General features: G+C 41.4%; 1 protein-coding gene across 1 annotated transcript in view; it reads right to left on the reverse strand.

Moving 5' to 3' along the window:
* The window catches only part of TSPAN8 (tetraspanin 8), a 127,653-nt gene that overhangs the window by 22,916 nt on the left and 79,131 nt on the right, over nucleotides 1-25,606 (reverse strand). The window contains exon 3 of the mRNA XM_065558942.1: nucleotides 1,436-4,876. Within this exon, the coding sequence (XP_065415014.1) occupies nucleotides 1,436-1,495 (60 nt within the window). The 5' untranslated portion in view covers nucleotides 1,496-4,876. The remainder of the gene's footprint in view (nucleotides 1-1,435; nucleotides 4,877-25,606) is intronic.

The raw sequence follows: 25,606 nt of genomic DNA on the forward strand, positions 1-25,606 counted from the left end.
AGACAATACCAAGCTGGGGGAGCTTGCAAATGCTTTGGAGGATAAGATTAAAATTCAAAATGATCTGGACAAACTGCAGAAATGGTCTGAAGTAAATAGGATGAAATTCAATGAGGACAAATGCAAAGTACTCCACTTGGGAAAGAACAATCAACTGCATACAGGAACTCCTTGCTTAAAGTTGTAGTTATGTTCCTGAAAAATTCTACTTTAAGTGAAACAATGTTAAGTGAATCCAATTTCCCCATAAGAATGAATGTAAATAGATGAATAGATTAGACAAATTGTAAATAGGTAAATTAATGTAAATAGGTAAACAAATGAATGTAAACAGATTAGACACACCTGTCAGGAATGGTCTAGTTATTACATAGTCCTGCCTTGAGTGCAGCAGACCAGACTACATGACTGTTGAGGTCACATCTATGTTCAGCTTAAACTTTAAACACACTCAAAATCAGCCTGGGCTAGGTCTGAGTTCACAAACCAGCACTGGCTCATTAGAAGTTTATTTATTGTGTCCCCAAGGCATCAAAGGCTTTTGCAAACTCTATCTGGCTAGCCACAAACTTTCAGAAGCTACTGTTTGTGGTTCCTTTTGAGTTTTGTCTTCTGTTCACTGGGAAAGATCCCCTGAGGCAAGTCCTGTGGTGTAGCTACTAACTTCTGGTTTCAGTGTCCCCTTTGTCAACCTGTCGCATCTCTTGCCTAAGGGTTGACAAGATTCAGCCATGAGAAGACTGGTTTATTTGAACTCAAACCTTTCAAAAACTTCCAGGTCTGCAAACAAGTAAAGACACAACAAGTATGGAGATCTGTTTCAAACCAAACTCAGAAGGCTTCATGCTGCTCTTCTTTTACATCAGGCCTGGATTCTACTCTCTCACATACTTCATCCACTTCAATATAATTACCCCTAATACACACTATTGCAATCTGTCAGCTTGCCAAAGCCAAAGTAAGAGACTCAGTGCAAGACAGAGCCAAAATAAGACACATACAAAAATTATTCCTGCAAAAGATTTAAAAATGCTTCTATAAAATGATTCTAACCCTCGATGTAAATAATTTACAACAGTAAAACCGAGATAGTTCATATGTAACATAGGCAACTTTTGGACTATAATGAGTGATGTCCCTCAAAATGAGGGCACTTGCAATATGTTGTCACAAAAACTAGATCTCTAATTTTGAATGTACAAAAAATGCAGGCATTTACTTAGCATTGAAAATGAAAGAAAACCAGAGACTACGCTAATGTTGCTGATAAGCTGAAGTTAAATGGATTCTCTCTCCCCTCTGCTCTACCTATTTCCAATCATACTCTAGTTTTTTATTTATATCTAATTTCCTTTATAACTGCTGCTGCTATATTCCCTGAATACGATGGGCTCTGGTTCCCATACCACTATTAGTAACTTAAACATCAACTTACCCAGAACAAAAAGTTGAAGATGAACATGGAATATTTCATGCAGCTGCTCACCCCTGCCATTTTCAAAAGCTAGTGAAACCAAAATTGCAGAGAAAGGTTTTACAGGAGCTCTTCCTCTCTCTCTCTCTCTCTCTCTCTCTCTTTTTTTTTTTTTTAAACTCTTCGAAAAGCTCTGAGGCTGTATTCTGTGCTCTGATACCAAAAGTCTTGGAGGAAAGCAGTTACAATTATTTAATCAATACATATGCCCTGGGTAAATATTAACCAAGCACCCAAAAGCACCACCAAGTGTTATCTCTGAATATGTGCATAGGCATGTTCTCTTGCTCTGTCTACAGGATTGGACGCTTTTATGTTTGCATTCTTATTTTCCATACCCCAAAAGTAAACAGATACTACAGGATAAGGCGTAATATCAAAAGTGGAGGAGAGGAAATAAAAATGTAAAAATGTTTATAGGGTTAGTTTTAAGAGAATCTAACATTAAATGCTAAATACTTGCACTTCTAATGCCTCTAACAATTACGAGATTTGCTCTGTTTCATCACTTTATTTACACATTGCCAGAATTCATAGACCTCCCCTCAATCCTGCTCCAAACATCCAGCCTAAGTAATGGGATGGATGCTGGCTTTCTCTGCACAGGAGTGGGAGAGAGGAATCTGCCACCATTATTTCAATCTCAATGCCCTCTCCAGACTGCTCCCGGCTTTCCCTCCATGACAGCATCCCATGGAGCTGGGCTCTGTAGTGCAGAGCATGCAGCCCTTGGCCAGATTCCCAGATTTTTTTCTGCCCCAGCACAGCAGTCAAATGGTTCCACTCTGAGACTCCCTACACCCTGAGAGCAGGGGCCAGGATTTTGTCCCAGAGTAAATGACAATGACAATTGTAATGACTTTACTTTGGTTTCTTTGGTTGCCCTCAAAGATATTATTAAATGAATATAGATATCAGATTGTTTGGCCTTCTCTATTGCTATGTTTTCTAGAGGAAACCCAACAAAACAATCCCAGGGGATGAAAGTCAGGCAGGTGTTACGTTGGGTTCTCCATGGAAAGAAAGCTTTAATTTGCAGATGGGCCCACAGAACTTTTGCTGGTAGAGGCTGGGGATGGGCTACATTGAATCAGTTTGAGCCCCAGTCACATTGACCAACCCCCCTCTTTAGTCAGCGGTGTTTACTGTTATCCTCCAGATCTCCAATTCTGAGTGCACAGTAAGGTGGTTTGGGGAGTGTTCTGTATTTGCATATGTAACCCCTACCCCCTCGGAGTGACACTCTGTCCCCCTCTAGTGGTGGCTCAGCCAGCTAGAGATTGCTACAGTCTTGGCTGAGGGATATGCATCTTTTGGCTCATACATTTAACTCAAGAGATCTAAGATTTGATGTCCACTGCTGACACCACGCCCTTGTGTGGGGCAGCGTTACATATATATGTAAATGGTTAATAGGCAAGGTGTCTGAAGATGGCACACGTGGATATGTGACCTTGTCCTGGATTTTGTTGGACCAATAAAATTTGTTGGGCACTGAACATGGGTTCTTCTTGTTGCTCTTTAAAAAGGGGATGTGCTCTAGGTTACACTGACTAAATATAGCCCATAATTTTTATTAAACTAAATTTAAGAAGACTCACCTGCTCTGAATTCTGATGACTGGTGTTTAATTAGCCTGACTGATATTCAAATTTCAGAGGTATGGCATATTTTTTGGAGGTAACAATTTTACTAATCCTGAGGGCTTTCTGACTAATTTATTTCACAACGTACAAACTGAATCAGAGAATGTTCCTAAAAATAATTGTGCTTATGAAATGCATATTTCTCAGAAACTTGGAGAAACAACAGAGTAGTATGTTTTAGATCTAAAGACCCAGATAAATAAACAAGTAAATACATTTATATGTCTTCATGGAAAAATTACATAGCTACAAATGAATCATGAGAATAGTTCAAGTGCCATATAAAATTATATGACAGATTCTTTAAAGGGCAATGAAAGAATTACAGCTGACATCTGCTTTGAAGGGATAAGTCTAAAGTTAAAGCATGGAATTGCATTTAGAGCAGGTTTATTATCAGAGTAGCTCTGAAGAAAAGTGTCATTTTATTGTGTCAGAGATTACACAGTCATGAACTGCCTTGTATAGTAGATACCCATTAACAATTGATAAGTTTTAAAATAGTTTTATCTGAAATGTTTGGACTAGCCATTCAAAAAGAAAAGAAATCACTGGGGGGAAATGTGATAAACTGAGAAGCATTTTGATATAGAAACCAAGGATAAACATGTACATAATGGCCCCTCTCTAGGAGGTTAGTATGCAAACCTTTTGCATGTTATAAAGGGAGTCTATAGGTCCCACCCCACCTTCCCATCTTCTTTCCACCATTCTGGAGCACAAAGAGGGCACAAAGCTGGTGTACTGGCTACCTAACTCCAAAGATCCCCAGCTTCTGGAATGGCCCCTTTAGGGGCTGTAGACTTGGGAAGAACTTAGAGCTAAAGCTGGGCAAATTTTTTTGAACAAATAGTTTATTCATTGGCATAAGGACTTGAATCCAGATCTTCCATTCCCAAAAGAATGCTCTAACCACCAGACTATGAAGTCTTTCTTCCTTTGTTTTTGTTACAAAGTGGAACATCATCAACAGGAGAACTTGAGAAAGACATAGCCTAGAATAGCCAATATCACAGTGGTTAGAACATGCTTCTGAGAAGGAAGAGACCCAGGTTCATGATCCCTGCCCCAGAGTATGGATTTAAGCCTGAATCTCCCATATCCCAGGTGAGTTGCTCAAACATTAGGCTATTAGGTTAAGAGGAATGGTGGCACCACTTCTTCCTCCAGCGATTCTGTGAATCTAGCCCTTTGCTTTTACTTAAAGGTTAAAATTGCCCAGAAGTGAAATGAAATCTATTTGTTTCAGGTTGAACGCAATGTTTTGTTCGATCCCAAACAATATTATTGAACTGCCAGCAAACCAAAAACAAAAAAACAAAAAAACGGTAATTCACCCCGCTCTATGAAGCTCAAGCCAGAGGCTGCTCCAAGGTGTGTCAGAAATAAAACCAGTTTCCCCCTCTGTTATGTTTTCAGTTGTACAGGCTCAAGACCAGTATAGTTGCAGATCTGGTGCTATTGTGTATACAGTTGCAGTGAGGTTAGAAGACTTTAAAAGTTTAAGGTCTAGATTTTAGTCAGGTCTCAGCCTATTTTTTCAGCATTACAGGTACAATTGGAGGCTGCAGTTGCTGAAGTAATTTATCAGAGCCTCTGGGATTTTACTTCTCTTGTCAGAAAAGAACCACTTACCAGTTATAACAAGCAAGTCCCAAGAGGATTCCAGTTCTCCCTAAGACCAGTGGCATCTCTTTTGTTCACCATTTATCCAGGAGTAAAAACCACCAGGACTCTTTTTTTTCTTCTGGTCTCTCTGAAAAAAGAAAAGTGAACTTTCATATGACTTGATTGCTATACCTTGTTTGAGACTGATAAAAGGGGAATTGGGCAAAATTAATGTGGATTATATTATAATGTGGATTATATTCTAATTATAATGTAATCTTCATGTATTACATGAACTTGTCATAACAGTGATGTTTCATATCTATGTGCCAAGGTACCTAGGGTAAAAATGTGCCGTGTATGATTAAAAGTATGTGAGTGCATTCCATTATTGAGAAGTTTTTAATAACAGTTGTCTGCAGAGGATGGTAACTCTATTGTATATTAACCTTTCTTCTTTGCAGTTGCAGATTTGGAGTATCCTTGATCATTGTATATTTATTTGCAGTTGCAATTGCATTTAGATCTGTAATGACCTGATTCGCAGGTGCAACCAGAATTGCCGGTAGCAGTTCTAAATGGGTGCAACAATCGATAATTTGCAAGTAATTCTGCCTGCAGTTCTGTGCCCATATTTAATTGTGCATGCCAAATTTCTCCCACAATCCCGGAGACTCTTATTCAATATTTAGGTCCTTATATATGTGTACAAAAATAAATGCTTTGCCACAAATCACCTGGACTCCTTTTCCAGTTAAAGGAGTTGAAAATACAAAATGCAAATAAGAAAAAACCTAATAGGTTAGCTTTTGAAGTTATTAGTCACTCATTTGGGTGCAGTGAATGGGTGAGGCTAGCATGCTAATGTAGGGCAAAAGCTAAATACAAGTAAAGGTAAAATTCTGATATCATTCTGACTGTTGCAGCTGAGTCTCTCAACTGAACGATAAACCTGAGATTGTGATTACCAGACCTGATTAAAGATCCCAGGGCACTATTTTGCAACAGAAGGTGTGAGTCACCCCCATTAATTAAGTTGTATTTACCCTGTTCTGGGGTTTCAGTTGGACATTTCCTGTCCCTAGTATTGTGTAATGTTACTGTACACAACTAAAGAGCTGCCATATACTTTCCAAGGGTGTGCTGCACATCAGTATGGGTGAAATGATTCCTATATATAATCAGTGTTGAATGCACTTTGAGGTCCATCAAGAAAGACAAAAGATAGATTAAAAATGGGTTTCAAATCCATATCTGAATTGCAAACTCCCCAAAGTGTGTGGGAATTTGGATCCACAATTTTGGTTATAAAGATGGAGTAATTTGCAACATTTAGATCTGTGTTCAGATTTCAATCACCTACAATATTTCATGGATGTTGGATCTAGGATTTTGGATCTATAACAAATGTGAGATATTATTAGATTATTATTAGTAGTAATAATAATACTTAAACTGGAAATCAGTCACTGGCATTTTATCCAAGAAACAGTTAAGGTGCTATTTCAAATGCAGGTTCACTAGACTACAGTTTTAATTCAATGGCAAGGTGGAAAGGATGAAATACGGTATGAACTTTTTGCCCAGTATGGTTAAAGCTGCATAATAGAATAGGCTTGATATTGCAGAGATATTCCTGTCTATTTGATTACTGAATGTACACGTTCAAAATCTGAGAACTGTATTGGGATTTCCTGTCTGTTGTGACTCACTCATTCCTTTGAAAGCACAGCTATGCGAAAGATTCATGCAAGACAATGTGCGTCACTAGACTATGTGGCTACAGATATGTGGTGGGGAGGAACAAGGTGGTTGTTTCTGCTCACCCCAATGTAGCATGGTTGGGGGAGGGGAGAAGCCACTAGAAGAATGGCCAAAAGAATAGTTCTCTGTAACTTGAGACACCACAGTCCCTTTATAGTCTTTATTCACTGGAAAAATACATTGTGTTAGAACACATACTGTGTTGTCAAATCTCACAAGTTTATCCTCAACTACTAGAATTGAGTGATTATGTGAGAATCTCAGCTTTCATTTTAAAATAAACTATGTTTCTATCCCTTGAGATTGCAGTGGGAAGCTAGAAAACATGACATGAATGCTCCCTAAAGGCTCAAAAACCAGGAGGGAAATAAAAAGAACCAAAAATGTATTGGCATTTTAAAAAATTTTGTGATTTTTCTGATCTGACTTATGCGTTTTGAGGGCATAGTGTTGGCAATACTGCTAATATGGTGTTAAACTCTTTGTGTAGATAAGGACTGCCATGTGTAATACAGTGTTAGCTGGTTGTAAACCATAGAGTTCACCCTAAGACGGACTGTCTTGCATCTGAAGAAGTGAGGTTCTTACCCATGAAAGCTTATGCTCCCAATACTTCTGTTAGTCTCAAAGGTGCCACGGGACCCTCTGTTGCTTTTTACTGATTTAATGTTAAGCACAAAAGCCCTGTCTATACTGAAGGCCAGATTATCCTTTATATGATTCTGGCAATGTAAAGGGTCTTCATGAGTGTAATCTCATTATGTCCCACTTTAGGCCCCTTTACATTGCAAAAATGGTTTAAAAGGGGCTATAATGTAAATGAGAATCTGGCTCTGAGTGTTTCATACTATGTTAGTTAATTAGCACTGCGTAGTTATCTGGTGTAGAGAAGCCCATAAGGAGATGTTCCAGCTCAGTTTATGGCTCTGAAGCTCCACAAATAAGGAGAAGCAGAACTCTCCCCTCAACATTCCTACTCTCTGCATATGCATAATGAATTATTTTGGTTATCAGTGTCTGGCTTGGACAAGAGTTAATGAAAGGAAGATGGAGTCATACTGGTGAGACTTGAAAAGAGTACAGTTAAAGGAAAAAGTGGATATTACTCATATCTTAGTATGCCATTGTACTTTGATAGGCACTCTTTCTTTTATTTGATCTTCCTAACGGTTGGGAACTAAAGAGAAGGGACTTGATAAGAAAGAAAAAGAGACAATCTGGCAGCTCTCCCACTTGGTCTCACTCCTAACTTTGATTAACAGTATGTGGAGTCATGTATCTAATTCTTTAATTGCTTATACACCAATGCTAGGATCCTGGGTTTATAGGAACATAAGAATTACCATACTGGGTCAGACCAATAGTCCACCTAGACCAGTATCCTGTCTCAGGCAGTGGCCAGTACCATAGCTTCAGGGGGATTGAACAGAATAAGGCAATTTTGGACCAATCCATCCCTGTCTTCTCTTCCCAGCTTCTGGCAGTCAGAGGTTTATGGTTGTCCCAAGCATGGGGTTGCATTCCTGACCGTCTTGGCTAATAGACATTGATGGACCTATTCTCTGTGAACTTAGCTAGGTCTTTTTTGAACCCAGTTATACTTTTTGGCTATCACAACATACCATGGCCTTGAGTTCCATAGGTTAGTTGTGCATTGTGTGCAAGAGTGTTTCCTCTGGTTTGTATTAAACCTGCTGCCTATTAATTTCATCAGGTGACCCCTGTTTTTGTATTGTGGGAAAGGGTAAAGAACACTTCTTTATTTACTTTTTCCACATCATTCATAATTTGATAAACCTTTATCAGATGTCCCCTTAGTCATCTCTTTTCCAAGATGAACAGCTGTAATCTTTTTAGTCTGTCTTCATATAGAAGCTGTTCCATACCCTTGATCATCTTTATTGCTCTTCTCTGAACCTTTTACAGTTCTACTCTATCCTTTTTGAGATGGGGTGACCAGAACTGGACACGGTATTCAAGGTGTGAGCACACTGTGGATTTAGATAGTGGCATTATGATATTTTCTCTCTCTTTTAAGAGAAATTGGAATTGCTCATTTGACCTAGTTGGTATTACTCAAACCTGGTGGGAAGATTTGCATGATTGGAAGGCTAAAGTAATGGTTATAATCTATTTAGGAAGGACTGAATAGGCAAAACAGGAGTGGCACTACATATTTTAAAGTCACTGACAACTCAGAAGAAAATGATCTTTAATGCTTTTGGAACAATGTAGTAACAGATAAAGCCTAAAATGGGGTATTAGTTGTTGTCTGCTACAGACCACCAAACCTCACTGTGAAACAGGATACCAGCTCCATAAGCACCTATCTATAATGTGTAGGGGGGAAAGCTGCATTATTATCAGGGACTTCAATCTGAGTGACATATGCTGGAGGCCTCAATAGCCTCAGAATTCTAAATAGTATAGATGAGAATGCATTGCATCCAACACGGGGGAATTCTATATCAGACCTTACCTTGACAAATAAAGAGGAACTGATCACACCACTAAAAATTAGTGGTTGCTTTGCTGCAAGTGATCATGACTTGATTACATGTGTTGTGTGCAAACAGAATAAAATCCAAACCTGTAATATTATACTTGGAAGTTTAAAAGGGCCAGTTTCACAAACTTGGAAACAGCTATGAGCCAAGTCAGTTGGGAGAAAGAATTTAAATAGAAAAAACGTGAATGAAAATTGGAAACTATTTAAGAATATTTTCTCAGATTCCCCAAAACCACAATCACACAATCAAGAAAGAAGGCTATACTGGTTAAAAACCAACCTCACTTAGAAGGGAAGTAAAATCAGCTGTAAAATAAAAAAACAATATAATCAATAGAAAAAGGGGTAGTTATATAAATGAATGACTATCGGCTAAGAGCTAGCAATTGTAGACAATTGTTAAAGGACACAAATGAAGACAAGGAGCTATCTATAGCTAGCAGAGCTAATAAGAATAAGAAGAGATGTTTTTAAGTATATTATGAACAGGAATCCTAACAATAGTATCGGCACATTACTAGATGGAAATGGGAATGGTAGAATTTTCAATAAGGCAGAAATGTTCAATAAATATTTCTAGTCTGGATTTGGGAAAAAGCCTGGTGAATTCATATCAGATGATGCTGATGAAATAGTTTCCATTCAAACAGTAACTCAGGAGGATGTTGAATGCAGTTACTGAAGTTGGACATTTTTGAATCAGCAGGTCCAGATAACTTGCATCCAAGAATGTTTAAAGAATTTATGGAGGAGCTCCCTGGATGATCAATGTTGATTTTCAATAACTCTTGGATCACTGGGAAAATTCCAGAAGACTGGAAGAAAGTTAATGTTGTGCCAATACTTAAAAAGAGTAAAAGGGATGATCTGGATAATTATAAGCTTGTCAGCCTGACACTGGCCCCAGGCAAAATAATGGAATGGCTGATACGAGACTTTTGTAATAAAATATTAAATGAGGGTACTATAATGCCAATCAGTGTGGGTTTATGGAAAATAGATCTACCTTTTTAATGAGATTATAAGTTTGAATGATAACAGTAGTGTCGATGCAATATTTTTTGACTCTGTAAGGCATTTCACTTGGTACTGCACAACATTCTAGGAAACTAGAACAATAGAAAATTAACATGGCATATATTAAATACAATAACTCCTCACTTAAAGTTGTCCTGGTTAACGTTGTTTTGTTGTTATGTTGCTGATCAATTAGGGAACATGCTCATTTAAAGTTGTGCAATGCTCCCTTCTAAGTCGTTTGGCAGCCGCCTGCTTTGTTTACTGCCGCAGGAAGAGCAGCCCGTTGCAGCTAGCTGGTGGGGGCTTGGAACCAGGGTGGACCGGCAGCCCCCCTATCAGCTCCCTGCTCCCCTAAGTTCCCTGTGAAGCAGCTGCCTGCAGTTCAGCTGTGTCCCTCCCCCCACTGCCATGTGCTGCTCCTGCCCTCTGCCTTGGAACTGCTCCCCGAGACTCCTGCTTGCTGTGCGCGGGGTGGGGGGAGGAGGGAAGGAAGAGGGGGGCTTGCAGCAGCTGGTCTCAGCAAGCTGATCTAATTAACAACGCAGTGTACTTAAGGGAAATGCGCATATCTCCCTCCATTCCTGCTGCCTTGTGTAGAGAGAGAGTTAAGCATTGAGGGCTCAGCCAATTGCTAGTTCATCATTTAGCAGTAAAGGAAATATCCCACCCTCTGACTCCTCCACCTCAACCAAGCTTCACAATCATCATCACTGTGTACCAGTATTAAATTGTTTGTTTAAAACTTGTACTGTGTGTGTGTGTGTGTGTATAGATAGATAGATAGATATAATATAGTCTTTTGTCTGGTGAAAAAAAAATTCCCTGGAACCTAACCCCCTCATTTACATTAATTCTTATGGGGAAATTGGATTCGTTTAACATCGTTTCATTTAAAGTCGCATTTTTCAGGAACATAACTACAACGTTAAGTGGGGAGTTACTGTAGATTAAAAACTGGCTAACCTCATTGAAGAGGTGTGTTTCTAATCATATCCCGTAGGTATTAGTTCTTAGCCTTATGCTACTTCACTTTTTTATCAAATTACCTGGAAGAAAAGATTAAATCATTACTGATCAAGTTTGCAGATGACACAAAGATTTGGGTGCGGTAAATAGTGAAGACAGGTCACTGATACAGAGCAATCTGGATCAATTCATATGCTGGGCACAATCAAACACTGTATTTCAATGTGGCTGAAGGTAAAGTCATACATCCAGGAACATAAAATGTAGGCCGTACTTACAGGGTGTCTATCCTGGGAAGTAATGACTCTGAAAAAGACTTGAGGTCATGGTGAATAATCAGGTGAGTTCCTAATGCAACACTGTAGCCAAAAGGGCTAACGCCATCCTTAGACGTATAAACAGGGTAATGTAGAGTTGGACTAGAGAAGTTATATTACTTCTGTATTTGGCACTGAGGTAACCACTTCTGGAATACTGCGTCCAGTTCTGGTCTCCACAAATAAAGAAGGATGTTGGAAAATTGGAGAGGGTTCAGAGAAAAGCCATGAGAATTAGTAAAGGATTGGAAAACATTCCTTATAACAAAAGATTCAGTGAGCTCCATCTATTCATCTTAATAAAGAGAATGTTAAGGGGTGACTTGATCATAGACTATAAGTAACTACACTGGGAACAGAAATTTGATAGTAGAAGGCTCTTCAGCAGCCAAAGGTATAACAAAACCCAATGGCTGGATATGGAAGCTAGACAAATTCAGACTAAAAATAAGGTGCAAATTTTTAACAGTAATGGTAATTAACCATCGGAATAACTTGCCAGTGCTCAGTTCCCTGTGCCTGTTCTTTGACAGGGGATCTAAGTAGACGTCAATTTACTCAAAATTCAGGCCCTGCTGCACCACTCCGTGGGTGGCAAGACCTTAGAGGCCATTGTTCCCTGTTCAAAAATCCAGAAGTCCGCTCTGAACTCAGCACCCAAATCCAGGCATTCTGAGGTGTCTGGCTGACACCACCACTGCTCTCCCACCCTTGCCTTGGCAAGGTCTAACAGCTCTGTGTGCTCGCTTGCTCTCTCCTGTTGCCTACGCAACAACTCTTCTGCCAGGAAACAAACATTACACAGCGTATCCGTCTATGATCCACTCTTACTTTCCTCCCCCAGGAAACTTCTCCTCTTTCAACAGATTGGTGATTTTTTTTCCAAGTCCACCTGCTGATATTTTGCTCCATACTAACGTAAAAAGACTTGATCTCCTTCCTTTACAGGATCAGGAATGGCTACTGTTGGAGGAAGTGGGACAGGGCTCTGAGGTGGCACTGAGCATTCTCTTTCTTTCAGGTGCTTGGCTGGCTGGTTATTGTTCACATGCTCAGGATCTAACAGATGGCCATATGTGGGGTTGGGAATAATTTTCCCTCAGGTCAGATTGGGGTTTTTCATTTTCCTCTGCAGCATGTGGATGGGGTCACTTGCCAGAAATATCTGGGCATATCTCACTTAATCATTTCTGTGCCACTGGGGGGCCTGGGGTATTGGTGTACCTCACTCCTTTCTGTTCTCTGCCTATGTCTCCTGTGGGCTGTAATACTTCGGTCTGATTTCAGTTGTTGGGTTTAGTGTGTAAGTGCTGGTGGCCTGTGATATACAGAAAGTCAGACAAGATAACCTGTTGATCCCTTCTGGCCTTAGCCTCTCTGACTCTAAGTCCCAAGTATAGTCTGCACATTTCTATTTTAACCCTCCAGCAAGGCTTTTCATTTGCTATTAGCTTCCTTGGCTGTTTTACATCCTTTTTACCTATTTACCTATTTCATGAACAAAGCTGTTCTTTTATATAAGGCTCAGTCGGGGACTTCGTGGTTCCCAGGGCCTGGCCAGGATTCATTTAGGCTAAATGACCTTGGGTACGTCTATACTTACCTCCTGGTCCGGTGGTAAGCAATCGATCTTCTGGGTTCGATTTATCGCGTCTTGTTTAGACGCGATAAATCGATCCCGGATCAATCCCGGAAGTGCTCGCCGTCGAAGCCAGTACTCCTGCTCCGCAAGAGGAGTACGCGGAGTCAACGGGGGAGCCTGCCTGCCGTGTCTGGACCCGCGGTAAGTTCGAACTAAGGTACTTCGACTTCAGCTACGTTATTCACGTAACTGAAGTTGCGTATCTTAGTTCGAAGCGGGGGTTAGTGTGGACCGGGCCCTTGGATTTAAAGCATTTCATTGGTTTCAGAGGAACTACTGATGGAGTAAGTAAGTAATGGTATCCACATCTTGCCCTTAATTATGTAAACCATTTACTAGAACTAACTTCAAAATATCACTGCTGTCAAAATACTCTTGTTAAGGGACAGATTCTGCCACGCTTACTCATATCGAGTATTATCATTTATTTGTATTAGCACCTAGGGACCCCAAACATAGGCCAGGACCCCATTGTGTTGTACAAACACAACAAAAAGACAGTCCTTGCCCCACAGAGCCTGCAAAGTATCTTATTCTGTGAGTAGTCTTATTAGAATCATTGGGGCTACTTGCGGAGTAAACTACTATGTGTTGTTAAGGGTGGCATAATCTCGTGTTAAAGCTTAGAGAGCAGTGCTAGAGCCTCTCCACAGGTGTTGAGGCTGTGCTGAAGGCCAAGCTTTCCGTTGCAATGCATGCAAAGCACAAGGCAACCACTGTCAGTGCATACCCTAGGTCTAGTACAAAGTTGCTATTGAAAAACCGCTCTCCTTTTTCCATTCAAGTGCAAGCCCTAACATAATCAGTATCCCTAGCTATTTAACGAACCAGTTTGCTGTTCCAGCCATGGTGAGTATGGCCCAGGGGCCTGGGTAATGGGCCTTGTGCTGTAACTTGTGGGCAACATAGACGGTGCTTGGAGACTGTGGACCAGCAGTAAGCCTCCCAAAGTCCAGTCTTTGTCCGAGGTTGCTCCAGGGTTTGTGTCCATGAGATAACACAGGAAACCCATCCACCCCCTTCCCTTAATGCTGCTGGTAGAAGTCACCCTGGGCTTGCAGATTCTGAGGTCAATGCCGATCCCTGCCACCCAAACTACTGGCATGTAGGGAAACCGTGATTGAGGGACCCAGAAATCACCATGGATGGGGGATCACATGCTTTATTGTTTGCAGTATGAGCACTTGTAATGAAAACATCCACTGTCTCCTCTAGGTGACCCTATCTGCTATCAGTCTCCTGAGGGTAACAGAAGTGGCAAGGGAGCAGATGCTGCAAGAGTCTGCATACAGACCTTGTCCTTATGCTGCAATGCTGTGTTCTGCAATGATGCCAACAGAGTTAATACTGGAGTGGCATAGGAAAGTGTCCTACCATGGTGGAAGAACTAAGGCAGCCCTCCCCAGAAACTTTCTGCAAAGAATTGCAGAGTACTTCCATGAAAGTTTCCTGTAGATCTTCATGGAGGATTCCCAGGCCATCCCTGTGCACATAAACAGTCTTTTCTGGAGGGAGGGAGAGGCACCCTCTGGGTAGCTGGAGCTGCCACTGGGAAGCAGATACCCACCACATCTCACTTTTTCTTCATAATAAACATAAAGTGTAAGAGCATATAACCGCTGCAGTTTGATTGGAATTGCGTACTCACCAGAGGTTCCTTCCCTGGCGTCACGCTTGGCCACAATGCTGTCCTGTGACTGGCTGGGCTGCTCTGGGGTTAAAAATAGCTCCTGGCTCTCAGGGAGAATGGATCTGCCACTTGCCTGTCTCCCATTCTCCTCTTCCTCCTCTTTCAAAACCTCCTCCTTGTTGGTGCCTGAGGTGACTCAGGACTCAGACTGCTGTGAGGTATCCATGCTGTGGATAGTTTTGGGGGTAGTGGTGGGGGCACTGCCGAGAATCGCATGCAGCTCCTTGTAGAAGCGGCATGTCTGTGGGGCAAAACCAGAATGACTGTTCACCTCTCCTGTCTTCTGGTACACCTGCCAAAGTTCTTTGATTTTCACATAGCATTGGTGCGTGCACCTGGTGTAGCCCTTCTCCCCCATGCCCTGCATGATCTTTTCATATATGTCTATGTTTCTTCGTCTGGATCGGAGCTGTGTCTGCACAGACTCTTCTCCCCACAGACCAACCCATGACCTCCTGTATACTCCAGGCTGGAGTGTGTTTGGGTCGTTGAGTCGCCATGATCAGCTGGGCTGGCAAGCTCTCCACGCTGATCAAACAGGAAATGGGAATTCAAAAGTTCCCAGGGCTGTAAGAGGGGAGGGGCTGTTTCCTGTGTAGCTGGCTGCTGTGCAGTGGAGTTGAAAACAATCACCAGAGCAGTCACAGCAGAGCATTGTGGGCCATCTCTTGAAGGCCATTTCAGTCGAATTACACAACGCTGTGTCTACGCTGCCTGTCCGTCGATGCATCGACATCGAATTAAGCACTATGCTTCTCATGGAGGTGGAGTAATTAAGTCAATGTAACAGATGAGCTAGGTCAGCAGAAGGGACCTGGTAGTGTAGACTCATACATTATTAGGTTGACGTAAGGTGGCTTTCGTCAAACTAAGTTTGTAGTGTAGAGAAGGCCTAAATTGCACATGTGTAATTCACATCAGTATTGAGAGCTGGTTTCCTATTGAAGTCATAGAAGAAAGACTCTATAAAGAGTCTGAGCCTGTGAGATGCTGAGCAGCTCATACTTGCTGCTAAGCCCCCTCAGCCTCCATTGGCTTAAATGGGAGTAGAGGATGCTCAACAGCTTTCAGAAGGATCTCAGCACCAGGCAGGATTGGCCCCAATATTTTGACTTCCACTATAAAAATAGCATCACTGTTTCAGCTTACCACAAATATTCTGGGATCATTCCCACCTGCACGGACAAACCTATGGGTAGGACCAGGGGACTAGATAGCACAGTGGTAGGTCCCTTAGACTGACAGTTAAGGGGCAGAAAAACCCTGGTGGCTCTCTTCATTCCACCTGCAAGAGTTCCATTGAAATGGTAGAAGGAAATTGCCTCTCTGAAAGAAACAGGGGGTTCAGAATCCACAGATCAGCTTGGAGACCAAGTCATCCATTCAGAGACCCAGGGCTTTTTCCACTGCTCTCGGGCACCCTGGTCCAATCTGGATTGGGCAGTGCAATTCAATTTGCGATCAACTAATAGGGACTCCCTGACTGCCACCATCCATGAAACCTTCACTAAAGTGGGCAGTTCACTGCTCTGCTGAAAAGTTAACTCAACTTCAGGCAATTCACTTTTAAAAGCCTTCCCTAAAGAACTGATATGGGACAATATGTGTAGTGCACCTGTCCCTCCAGCTGTCTACACTATTCTCCCTGCCCCCAGCTCCTGCAAATATCTAGAGTTCCTGAGGGGTTCCTGTTGACCCAAACAGGGAACAGGAACGGTCCATGAGGTAGTTCTCTGCCCTTTACTGTGAGCAGTGGATATAAGCCAGGCCAAAATAAGGATATGTTAATGTTTTTATCACCAGAGCTGCTATTACAAATCTGTCCCCATGCTAAAGCATTTGTCCACACCAAAGCCAACATTTCAGGAATCATCTAAACTGCTTCTGGTGCGCGCACTGAATACATACGGGGAGGAAGAACTGTAAAGCACATAGATGATCAACTTATAGCTTAAATCTAAAAAGAAATAATTCTTTTTGACAGAGAATATTTCAAAAAGAAGGCAATAATGCTGAAAGGAACAACAGAGTGAAATCATCATGGGAACAAATGAAACCTGAATGTTTCCATTTCATGCCTCCTTTGAGCATAATTGCTTTGATTTTCAACAGTTAGGATAACAAAGGATGCTTTTCCCATTGAGACTGTAGACTCCACATCAGCATGCAGTTGACCTCTGTGCCTCTCTATGCTAAATCATTTATTGCCATCCCATCAAAGTGAATGATTTTTTTTGGCACTACCTCCCCATGACAAACAAACAAACAATAAAGAACAATGTTTGTCCTGAAACTGTGTCATATAGTGTGGAACATCCACCCATGCATACAATTCTAGCTTCCCAGAACTGTGCCAAGATCATCTATATCTGTGGTCATGGTTTCCATATATATACTATATCCAGAGATGAGCCTGAACAAAAGCTATGGATCCAAACACCCTCCATCTATATTGAAAATCAGATACAAAGTTGTGACCTTTATGGCTGGTCCCTGTCTCTATAATGAGGCAAACTGAAATCCCAGATCTGACCACCACCCACACTTTTGGGGAAGTTCAGATCTCTAATAAGTTTTTCACTTTGCTGTTTAGATCCATCCCTGCTATCATCAATGTACAGGACCCAAATAAAATTTATGATCCATAGTGTATTATTATTTAATATTTATATTATGATGACACACAGATGTCCCAGTCAAGACAGGGGGTGGGGGACATTGTACTAGATACTTTATGTGTATAGCAAGAGTAGTAGGAGAAAGTCTGTGCTCCAGAGTGCTTACTGATAGGAATAAACTGATGTGTTATATACATTATTCACTAAGAAAATTAGGGTTTCTTGACTTTCCCAAGTTGTAGGTCCAATGCTTGCTTTCCTACCTTTTGTATTCCATGCTAAATATTTGCCCATCTCACTAAGTCTGGGAATGCCAAACATAGACAATAAAGGGCCAAATTCTCATTGGGTGAAAATTTGCACAGCTTCATTGACTTCAGTGTAGCCTTGATGATTTACACTACAGGAGCATCTGGCCCAAAGACTAAATATTGCAGTATAATAACACCATGATCCGTAAGAAAATCCTAAAACGACTCAAGGGGAAAAACATCGGATATGGATATATGTAGGATGTTTACTCTAAAATCTCCCTAGAGAATCTGTGTGAACTATTTCCTCACAAAGCATGACAACAAAGGCAACAAATGAGGATTATCAAGGTCACCAGCCTTCACTCAAACCCCAATCTGTACTACATTTGTACAAGAAAAAAAAGCTGTGTTACTGATAATTGGCCCATTTTTCATAAGTAACATTTCACATCCATTTGCAAAATGTCAAATATACATCAGAGGTAAGTGTCTTTTTGGAAATAAAGATGTATCTAAATAGCATCCTCCATCGCAACAAGACCCATGCCTTGGAAAAGTACTATTTAATACAGGCATCTGTGTGCCCATGCACATTTCCCAAACATGCCTCCAACTGAAAACTCAACAGCTCCATGAAGACAACCTTCCACTAATTGCTGTTGCAACATTATTTGGATTACTGGTGCGTAAATCTGGTCGAGCTCTTTCACCATCAAACTAGCCATTCATGTGCAAATATGAAGTGATGTGCCTCCCAAATTATGACAACATAGCACATAGCTTAACAATGTGCTTATGAGTCTTCTGATGCTGTGGAGATGTGAGATCATTGGACCAGTTACTTGACCACACTAATATCTTCTGTGCCATTCTATCCCAATTGAGAAAACTTAAAGTTTGTTTAAGTGGCCAGCTGAAGATCTCCTTTGCACAGAGAAATCCTCCAGTTATGTAGAGTTGGCATAGCCACCTCTACATCACCTTCATCATAGTTTCGGGCACAGGAGGTGTGTCATAGCATGGCCAAGGGAAATGGAAAGGGACCGTGGCTAGAATGCTGCTGGGCTCCAGCAATCCCCAACTGTGGAGTTGTGCAACGAGGCACAAATTAGAGCAGCCTTGACATTGCTCTATATTGAATGTCCAGCCCCAAGGTCACTGGGGACATACAACCAACTTTGTCCCCTCAGGACCTGCACTGAGCAAAGCTTGTCTGGAATTGAGACTCTCACCCATTATATCTTAAAGATACATGTGTATGAAAGTTAATAAAGAAGTCACATATGCCTAACAACTAAATTCCTGAATAATACATTCATATTTTCATGCCATCAATGCGTAGCTGCCTCCCATGCATGCCATCATGGCCTCAGGGCACTCTTCACGCAGTCCTTGCCTTTGTTTCCCCAGTCAAGGGGCTTCTTCAATCATTCATAAATCCTTTTGTCCAGTCGCAGGTCTTCTCAGGTTCTGGTTTATTAAATTAACAAAACGTTCAAAATCAAGGTCTCAAGTCCATCCATTTGCCTCCTCATAGGGTCACTCCCAGGCCTTTCAGGTTTCTATCCTGAAGCTCCCAGAAGCCTCTGTACTCCCAATCTGTTCTCTACTCAGTATACGCTAATCCAGCTGCACATCCTAGAGTCCTCTGGGCTGTCATACTATCCCCAACAATAGAACATGTAAAACATATTTTATACTGCAAATAGCATGCCCCACACAAGTCTCCAAGTACCCATCACCTTCTGTTATGTACTCTTATACATCAACCTAAACAGAAATATACAGTATCCTGTGCTGAAAATACTCAAATCAGACTTAGTAATAGAACAATTAATTAAAACAGGTCTGTGCTAAGGCCTGGCCTCATGCACATATCTCTCAGTGTGTGGACAATGCATTCTGAAGGTTCAAAAATGGAAGTCCTAGTTTGAAACTATGTTCAGTCTTCCCCACACCTTGCTCTGTTAATAAATAATTTGCTCAGATAACAATTCATTGCTATGTATGATTCTTGTTTTGATGGCGAGCTCCCTTATATTCACATTACATATTATCTACAAACACACATTGAGAGCTGATAAGAATGGTGGGTATGGTGACTGTGTGTCCTTCGGTAGTTGGTACGTTATTGATAAGGAAAAATCTGGTTATATTTGATGAAGGAACAAGGAGGAAAAAAAGAACACCCTGGCAGATACACGCTACAGAAATGTTCATGGAGGAATATTGTAAGTCAGCCAAAGGTACAACTTACATAGCATTATGTCATATATGATACAGCCTTATTTAGGTATAGTCAAAAATCTTCCTTCTAAACTGTTTTTCAGCTGAAAATTGGGTTTTTAATTAAACAAAAAAAGTTGTAAAGTTTGTTTTTCATGGAAAAATTTGATTTTTCTTTTAAAAAACGAATGCACAAAAATGTAAACCTTTTCAGTTTGAAGCTAAAAGCAAAATATTTCAATTTGGAATTGCCATCATAGTGTCTCATGGGAGTTGTAGTATGGTTTTCTCATCTCCCCATTCTCTTCTATGGGCTGGGCTTCCCAGCCAGACTTCATCGCCAATGGTGCACTACAGCCAGAGGTATCCCATGATGCAATGACGTCAGCCACTAAGAGAGGAGACCCTTCTGCATCATGGGAGATTTATTCTGGCCAAGCAGTCTGACTTTTAGAGGAAAATGGGAGCAAGAATCATACCCTAACTATGACTCCCATGAGAGATTGGGGCAGCATTTCTGAATGGAAATATTTCAGGTTGTGGCCACACTATTGTGGGTTTTGATTTTTTGTTGAAAAGAGAAGAGTTTTTGCTGAAAAACTCTTTTTTTATTTTCGTCAACATTTTCTAAGGAAAAAACAGCTATTTTCCAAACAGCTCTAATATTAATTTATGCATTTATATTACAGCAGCACTTAGAGGCCACAGCTGAGATCAGAGACCCATTATGCTTGGGACTATACAAACACACAGTAAGAGACAATCCTTGCCTCCAAAAAGCCTACAGTCTAAACAGACAAGATAAATAAAGACTGAGGGTGGGGGGGAAGGGTCATAAAGAGGCACAAACAGTCTTGCAGCACCTGTGGCTGTCTAATGTTCAGAATCATGGGTGAAATCCTGGCCCTAAAATGGTCAGCATGAATACCCCTGCCTCCTCCCACCAGAACAAGGTGGAAGCAGGGAAGGAATAGTGGTGCCAAGGAGTTTCTCGGAGGCCCACTGCTGCCTTCGGCTGCTTCTGGGTGGTACATCTTATATATTACCCCTGGCTCAGGGCTGTGCCTAAAGAGACAACCTAGCCCACGGAAATAGCAGCTAACAATTGGTGTGGAGAAATTTTGTGCTCTTGAGCAAGGAAACAAACCTCACTGGTTGAGAATGTCTGAAAAGTATTAGTGGGGAAAATCCTTTTCCATTCAAAATAAACAACCTCTTAGTAAGACATCCTCTGTATTTTGAGATACTAGGCAAAGATTATTCAGCTTTTATTGTCTCCACTTTTATGACAAAAATAGTTCTGCCAAAATAAAAATGCTGATTAGATATGCACAACAACACATAAAAATAATCCTTAGCCACGCTAGAAAAAATGTCCATTTTGTGCTTAACGAAATTTTTGTGGTGAGAGTAAAATCTCAAGGAATTTTATGGAGAACTTTTGCACTGCAAAATCACACACAAATATGCAGCACTCAGTGAAAGTCGTTATCATTTAGAAAATGTAAAAGGCAGGCTAATCCCTAACAGAAAGGGATTCATTTCTCTCTTCCCCCTCCCCACCCTCCGAAAAAGGAAATAAGGACAAGTGGCAGGTAAGAGAACGTTGGAGTCCAGAAAACATGAGTTACTACTCACTGTGTGATGCAGCAGAAACAAACATGTACAAAAGGGGGGCGGGGGAGAATGACTAGCAGCAATCCCCATGAAAGCACAACAGAATTGTATGGGATAAGACACAGCAGGTCAAGAAGTGACCAAGGTGTCCACTCTTTTGTTTTCACGTTTCTAATGCAATATTTATAAATAGAGACAGGCGACTCAAAGGGCCAAAAGGAGATGAAGAAAGCTGTTTGGGAACCTATAAACCAACTTATTATGAAATACATATAATACTAGAGCTCCTTCCACCTGCTCATGTAGAACTATAGCTTAAACCGGGGGTTCTCAACCTTTTTCTTTCTGAGGCCCCCCAAACATGCTATAAAAACTCCACAGCCCATCTGTGCCACAATAACTGGTTTTCTGCATATAAAATCCAGCACCAGCATGAAGGGGTACCAAGCAGGGCAACTGCTTGGGGCCCCGTGCCACAGGGGCCCCCACAAAGCTACATTGCTCAGGTTTCGGCTTCAGCCCCGGGTGGCGGGGCTCAGGGACCTGAGCTTCAGCCCTATGCGGTGGGGCTTTGGCTTTCTGCCCTGGGCCCCAGAGAATATAACACTGGCCCTGCTTGGACCCCCTGAAACCTGTTCACGGCTCCCAAGGGGGCCCCGACTCCTGGTTGAGAACCACTGGCTTAAGCCAAAGAAGGGAACAAAAAATGGTAGCCTGCCTGTTATTGTTTCTTCAAGTGCCAACGAGTGCCTCTCCCATATATACAGTTTGTAGCTGAGCCATTCACAAGAACTGAAAAAGTTCTCTCTTAGCCGATAAGAAAATTAAAATGACCGGAATGCCAGTGCAAAGTATGGTACAATGCAGAACAGCTGACAGTTTGCTACATGGATGCAAAAGATATAGCATTTTGCATAGTCAAAGTCTTTCCAAATATTTACACCAGAGCCAGCCGTGACAGGAGTGCTCTGAGCCAGGGACAAACACCAAAGGACCTTCTTGTTGACTCAGACTGGAGTATGCTGGAATAGGCACTTCAACACATTTTGACAGCCTTTGGAGGGGGGGGCAGTGGGCACTCCCCTGGTATCACCTCAGTTCTTTGGGACGTATCTTTCACTAAAGTCCAGTCATCTTTCAGTCTGAGAGTGCCAGGGCACAGACTGCAGTTACCCTTTGCTCAGGTGCAAAAAGGGAGGGTGCTTTGTATCCCTTTTTTAACTCCACTGGACACTCACACAAGCCTAGCAATTAATTCATTTACATGTCCTCTTCTTCAGGAGCCATGGAAGACATGCCCTGCCTAAAAGCAATTAATAGTAAGGAGACGCTTTCAGGATGTGAGCAGTCAGAGCTCCAGAAGGCCAGCCCTGTCAGAAGGGTAGCCCCACCAGACAGAGGCAGCTTTGCTGGGGGGAGGGGTACATGCCACCAGCTTCTTCAGGGAGAAGAACAAAATTCAACCCAAGTGGGAGGGAGCCCCCTAATCCAATCACAGGGGAGTATGTGTTGCTGCATTAGGATTCCACCTCCTTGTTTGTCTACCATTTTGGGTGTCTTAGGAGGTAACCTTCCTCAGTGAGAGGCTACAATTGCTTTTCTTGACAATGCACATTGAGAGCCTCGGATGTGGGGAGGTGTTACATAAATACTAAAAAGAAAACATTGGATGGTGAAAATTACCATGGAAAATAGTGGTGTGTTGCTTTTGTCACCACTCCTTTATCTTGATGTGTTCAGTTAGATTGCCAGCTGTAGGCTATTTATAGAGCATTTTAGAGTGTAATTTAAATATATATCAATTACTATTAGACGCATGTTGGATTTTCAATTACGTCCCAGGGGGTGACTATAACCAAACCTTCTGCCTTTGGGTGGGAGCCCAGACACTAGTGAGAGGCAAAGAAACAGGTGTACAATAGAATAGTTCATCTGTTAAATTGACCCACAGTACTGTAACGATGCAACAGATGGCGGAAGAAAACACTGAAATAATATTACGAAACAGAACAGGTGTTCAGCTGTTGCTGAGATGCACTGGGCTGAAAGGAAGAAGCAGCTAATTCTGACCTATATGTGATTTTATCTTTTCATCTAGTGGTTTTAAACTGTTTTTATTGTGTGTCTGGGATACCAATATTTCTTGAGTTTACGCTGAATTCAGCCCTAGAACATTAAACTTTATCTACTACCAGGCTGGCTGTGAATGTGTCCTTTCACCTTCTTATTTTACAGTTTTTTTTCATAGTCATGAGGTATTGTTAGTTTTGGATGCTACACTTTTGTTAAGCTTCTAATATTCACCGTCCCAAGGGACATTGATCTTCTACATTCTCAGAAATGTGAGTGAAATCCCAAATTTAGGACTTCTGAGCAGATTATTCCATAGTCCTCCAAATCTGTTTTTCATTAAAAGAGTTTCTCTTCCTTCCTGTTTTTACAATAGTCAGTTTGCATGCTGAGGACACTGCCTGGGTGCATGGTGGAGTTTGCCAAAAGAAAGGATGAAAACACCAAGAAAGGTGTGAACCCATTTGTTTTAGTGGTATGTTAACTAAAGTTATCAAAGTCAACAACACTTTGTTTTCCTGAAAACGTGGGTGAAATCACACGCGGAACTGGAAAGAGGAATTTCTGTGTGGGGACAAGCACGTGAGAATGAACTAAGCCACCTGATCTGATCCTTGAACCTCAGAACTGAATTGGGCTGGAATAGGAGTGTGTATAAATTCTCTCTCTCAAGGACAAGCATAAAAATGAGAGGGGTATCTAGGGATATCTCCTAACATTATCTGTAGCCTCCTGAACAAAACCGTAATACAAATAAACAAACTCCTGAATTTCTGCTCTCACACTTCCCATAATCACCCCAGATACTCTCTGCTCCTTCTCATGCTCTATTCAGAAACTTCAGAACTGAGCTAGCTGATCCTTAACCCCAATGTTGGCTCCTTCTTTCCCCCGGGCTGATCCTACTCTGCACCTCTCCTTCCCCAAGTATAGTCTAGACAATGAAAAAAGAACAGGAGAACTTGTGGCACCTTAGAGACTAACAAATTTATTAGAGCATAAGCTTTCATGGGTTCCACAAGTACTCCTGTTCTTTTTACGGATACAGACTAACACGGCTGCTACTCTGGAACTAGAAAATGAAAGAAGGCCAAGACGTCTATTGTTTTAAGAAGTTTTTAATTTCTCCCACTGGGATGCTCCTACCTGTCCATCCACCTGGAGTGCAGTGCTGAGCCTGCTCATTGCGACACGTATGTACCACATCCTCTCACCAACTGAGAAGACAGCACTGCATGTGGCACGGAGGGATCTTTGTGATGAGCTGTGTCAGGACGTCAGATGAATATCCACCGGGTAGCACAGCAAGAAGAACTAAAAATATTGGGCCTGAGTTTCATTTACATTCAGGCTCCTTTCCTCTGTCAGAGTGGTATAAAGGGGACTGAGCGTAAATGAGAATAAGGTCCGTTGTTTGTTTGTTTTTTAAATCACCGTTTGTCTCATGCCTCACCCAGGAATAGACAACAAACGAGTATACACATTTTTCATGGTGACTGACCCTCTACATGTGTCTGCCTGTCTTCCCATTCATGCATAGGTGGCCATAAAAGGGAACAGGGAAATGCAGTGGCGAAATGCCAGAAAACAGCCTCACAGATGCCACTACTGTCCTGAATTTACAAATCTGGAAAAGAAAATTTGACCGCTTTATTTCCCGTCCATCTCTGTCCCTGTCCCTCCCTAGATTGGGCTTGCGAACATGCTGTACAAATAGAAGTTGTTTGTGTTTTTATATAAGAAGGGCCATGTTAATTTCATCTGCATTCAAAACAAAGCAAAACAAAAACGTTTGACAAGTAGAAAGAGAAGAAGGAAATCAATAGGAAAATAAATAGTGGTTTTAAGCTTCTATAGAGGGTATTAAAATAATGCAGATTAAAGAACAATAAAAAGCTCTGAAACGCCTTGATGATGTCCTTTTATGTGCACATGTGTGGTTTTGATTCATTCACACATGCTCTAGCCAGCTCTCCAACCAGATTGCAGAAAAGGTATGTGTGATTTCCCCCCCCCCCCCCATCTGACCCCCAGAAATGTTTACCGTAAAACAAGCTGAACAAGTTTGGTCTCTTTGTGATGAACACTGTTAATAATTTCAAGAATACAAATACTTGCTGCTTTTCTTTTTTTCATATACTAAAACGAGCTGTAAGACATTCCATTTATTACCTACCATCAGCAC

Source organism: Chrysemys picta, chromosome 1 (assembly GCF_011386835.1).
Source record: "Chrysemys picta bellii isolate R12L10 chromosome 1, ASM1138683v2, whole genome shotgun sequence".
Lineage (NCBI taxonomy): Eukaryota > Metazoa > Chordata > Testudines > Emydidae > Chrysemys > Chrysemys picta.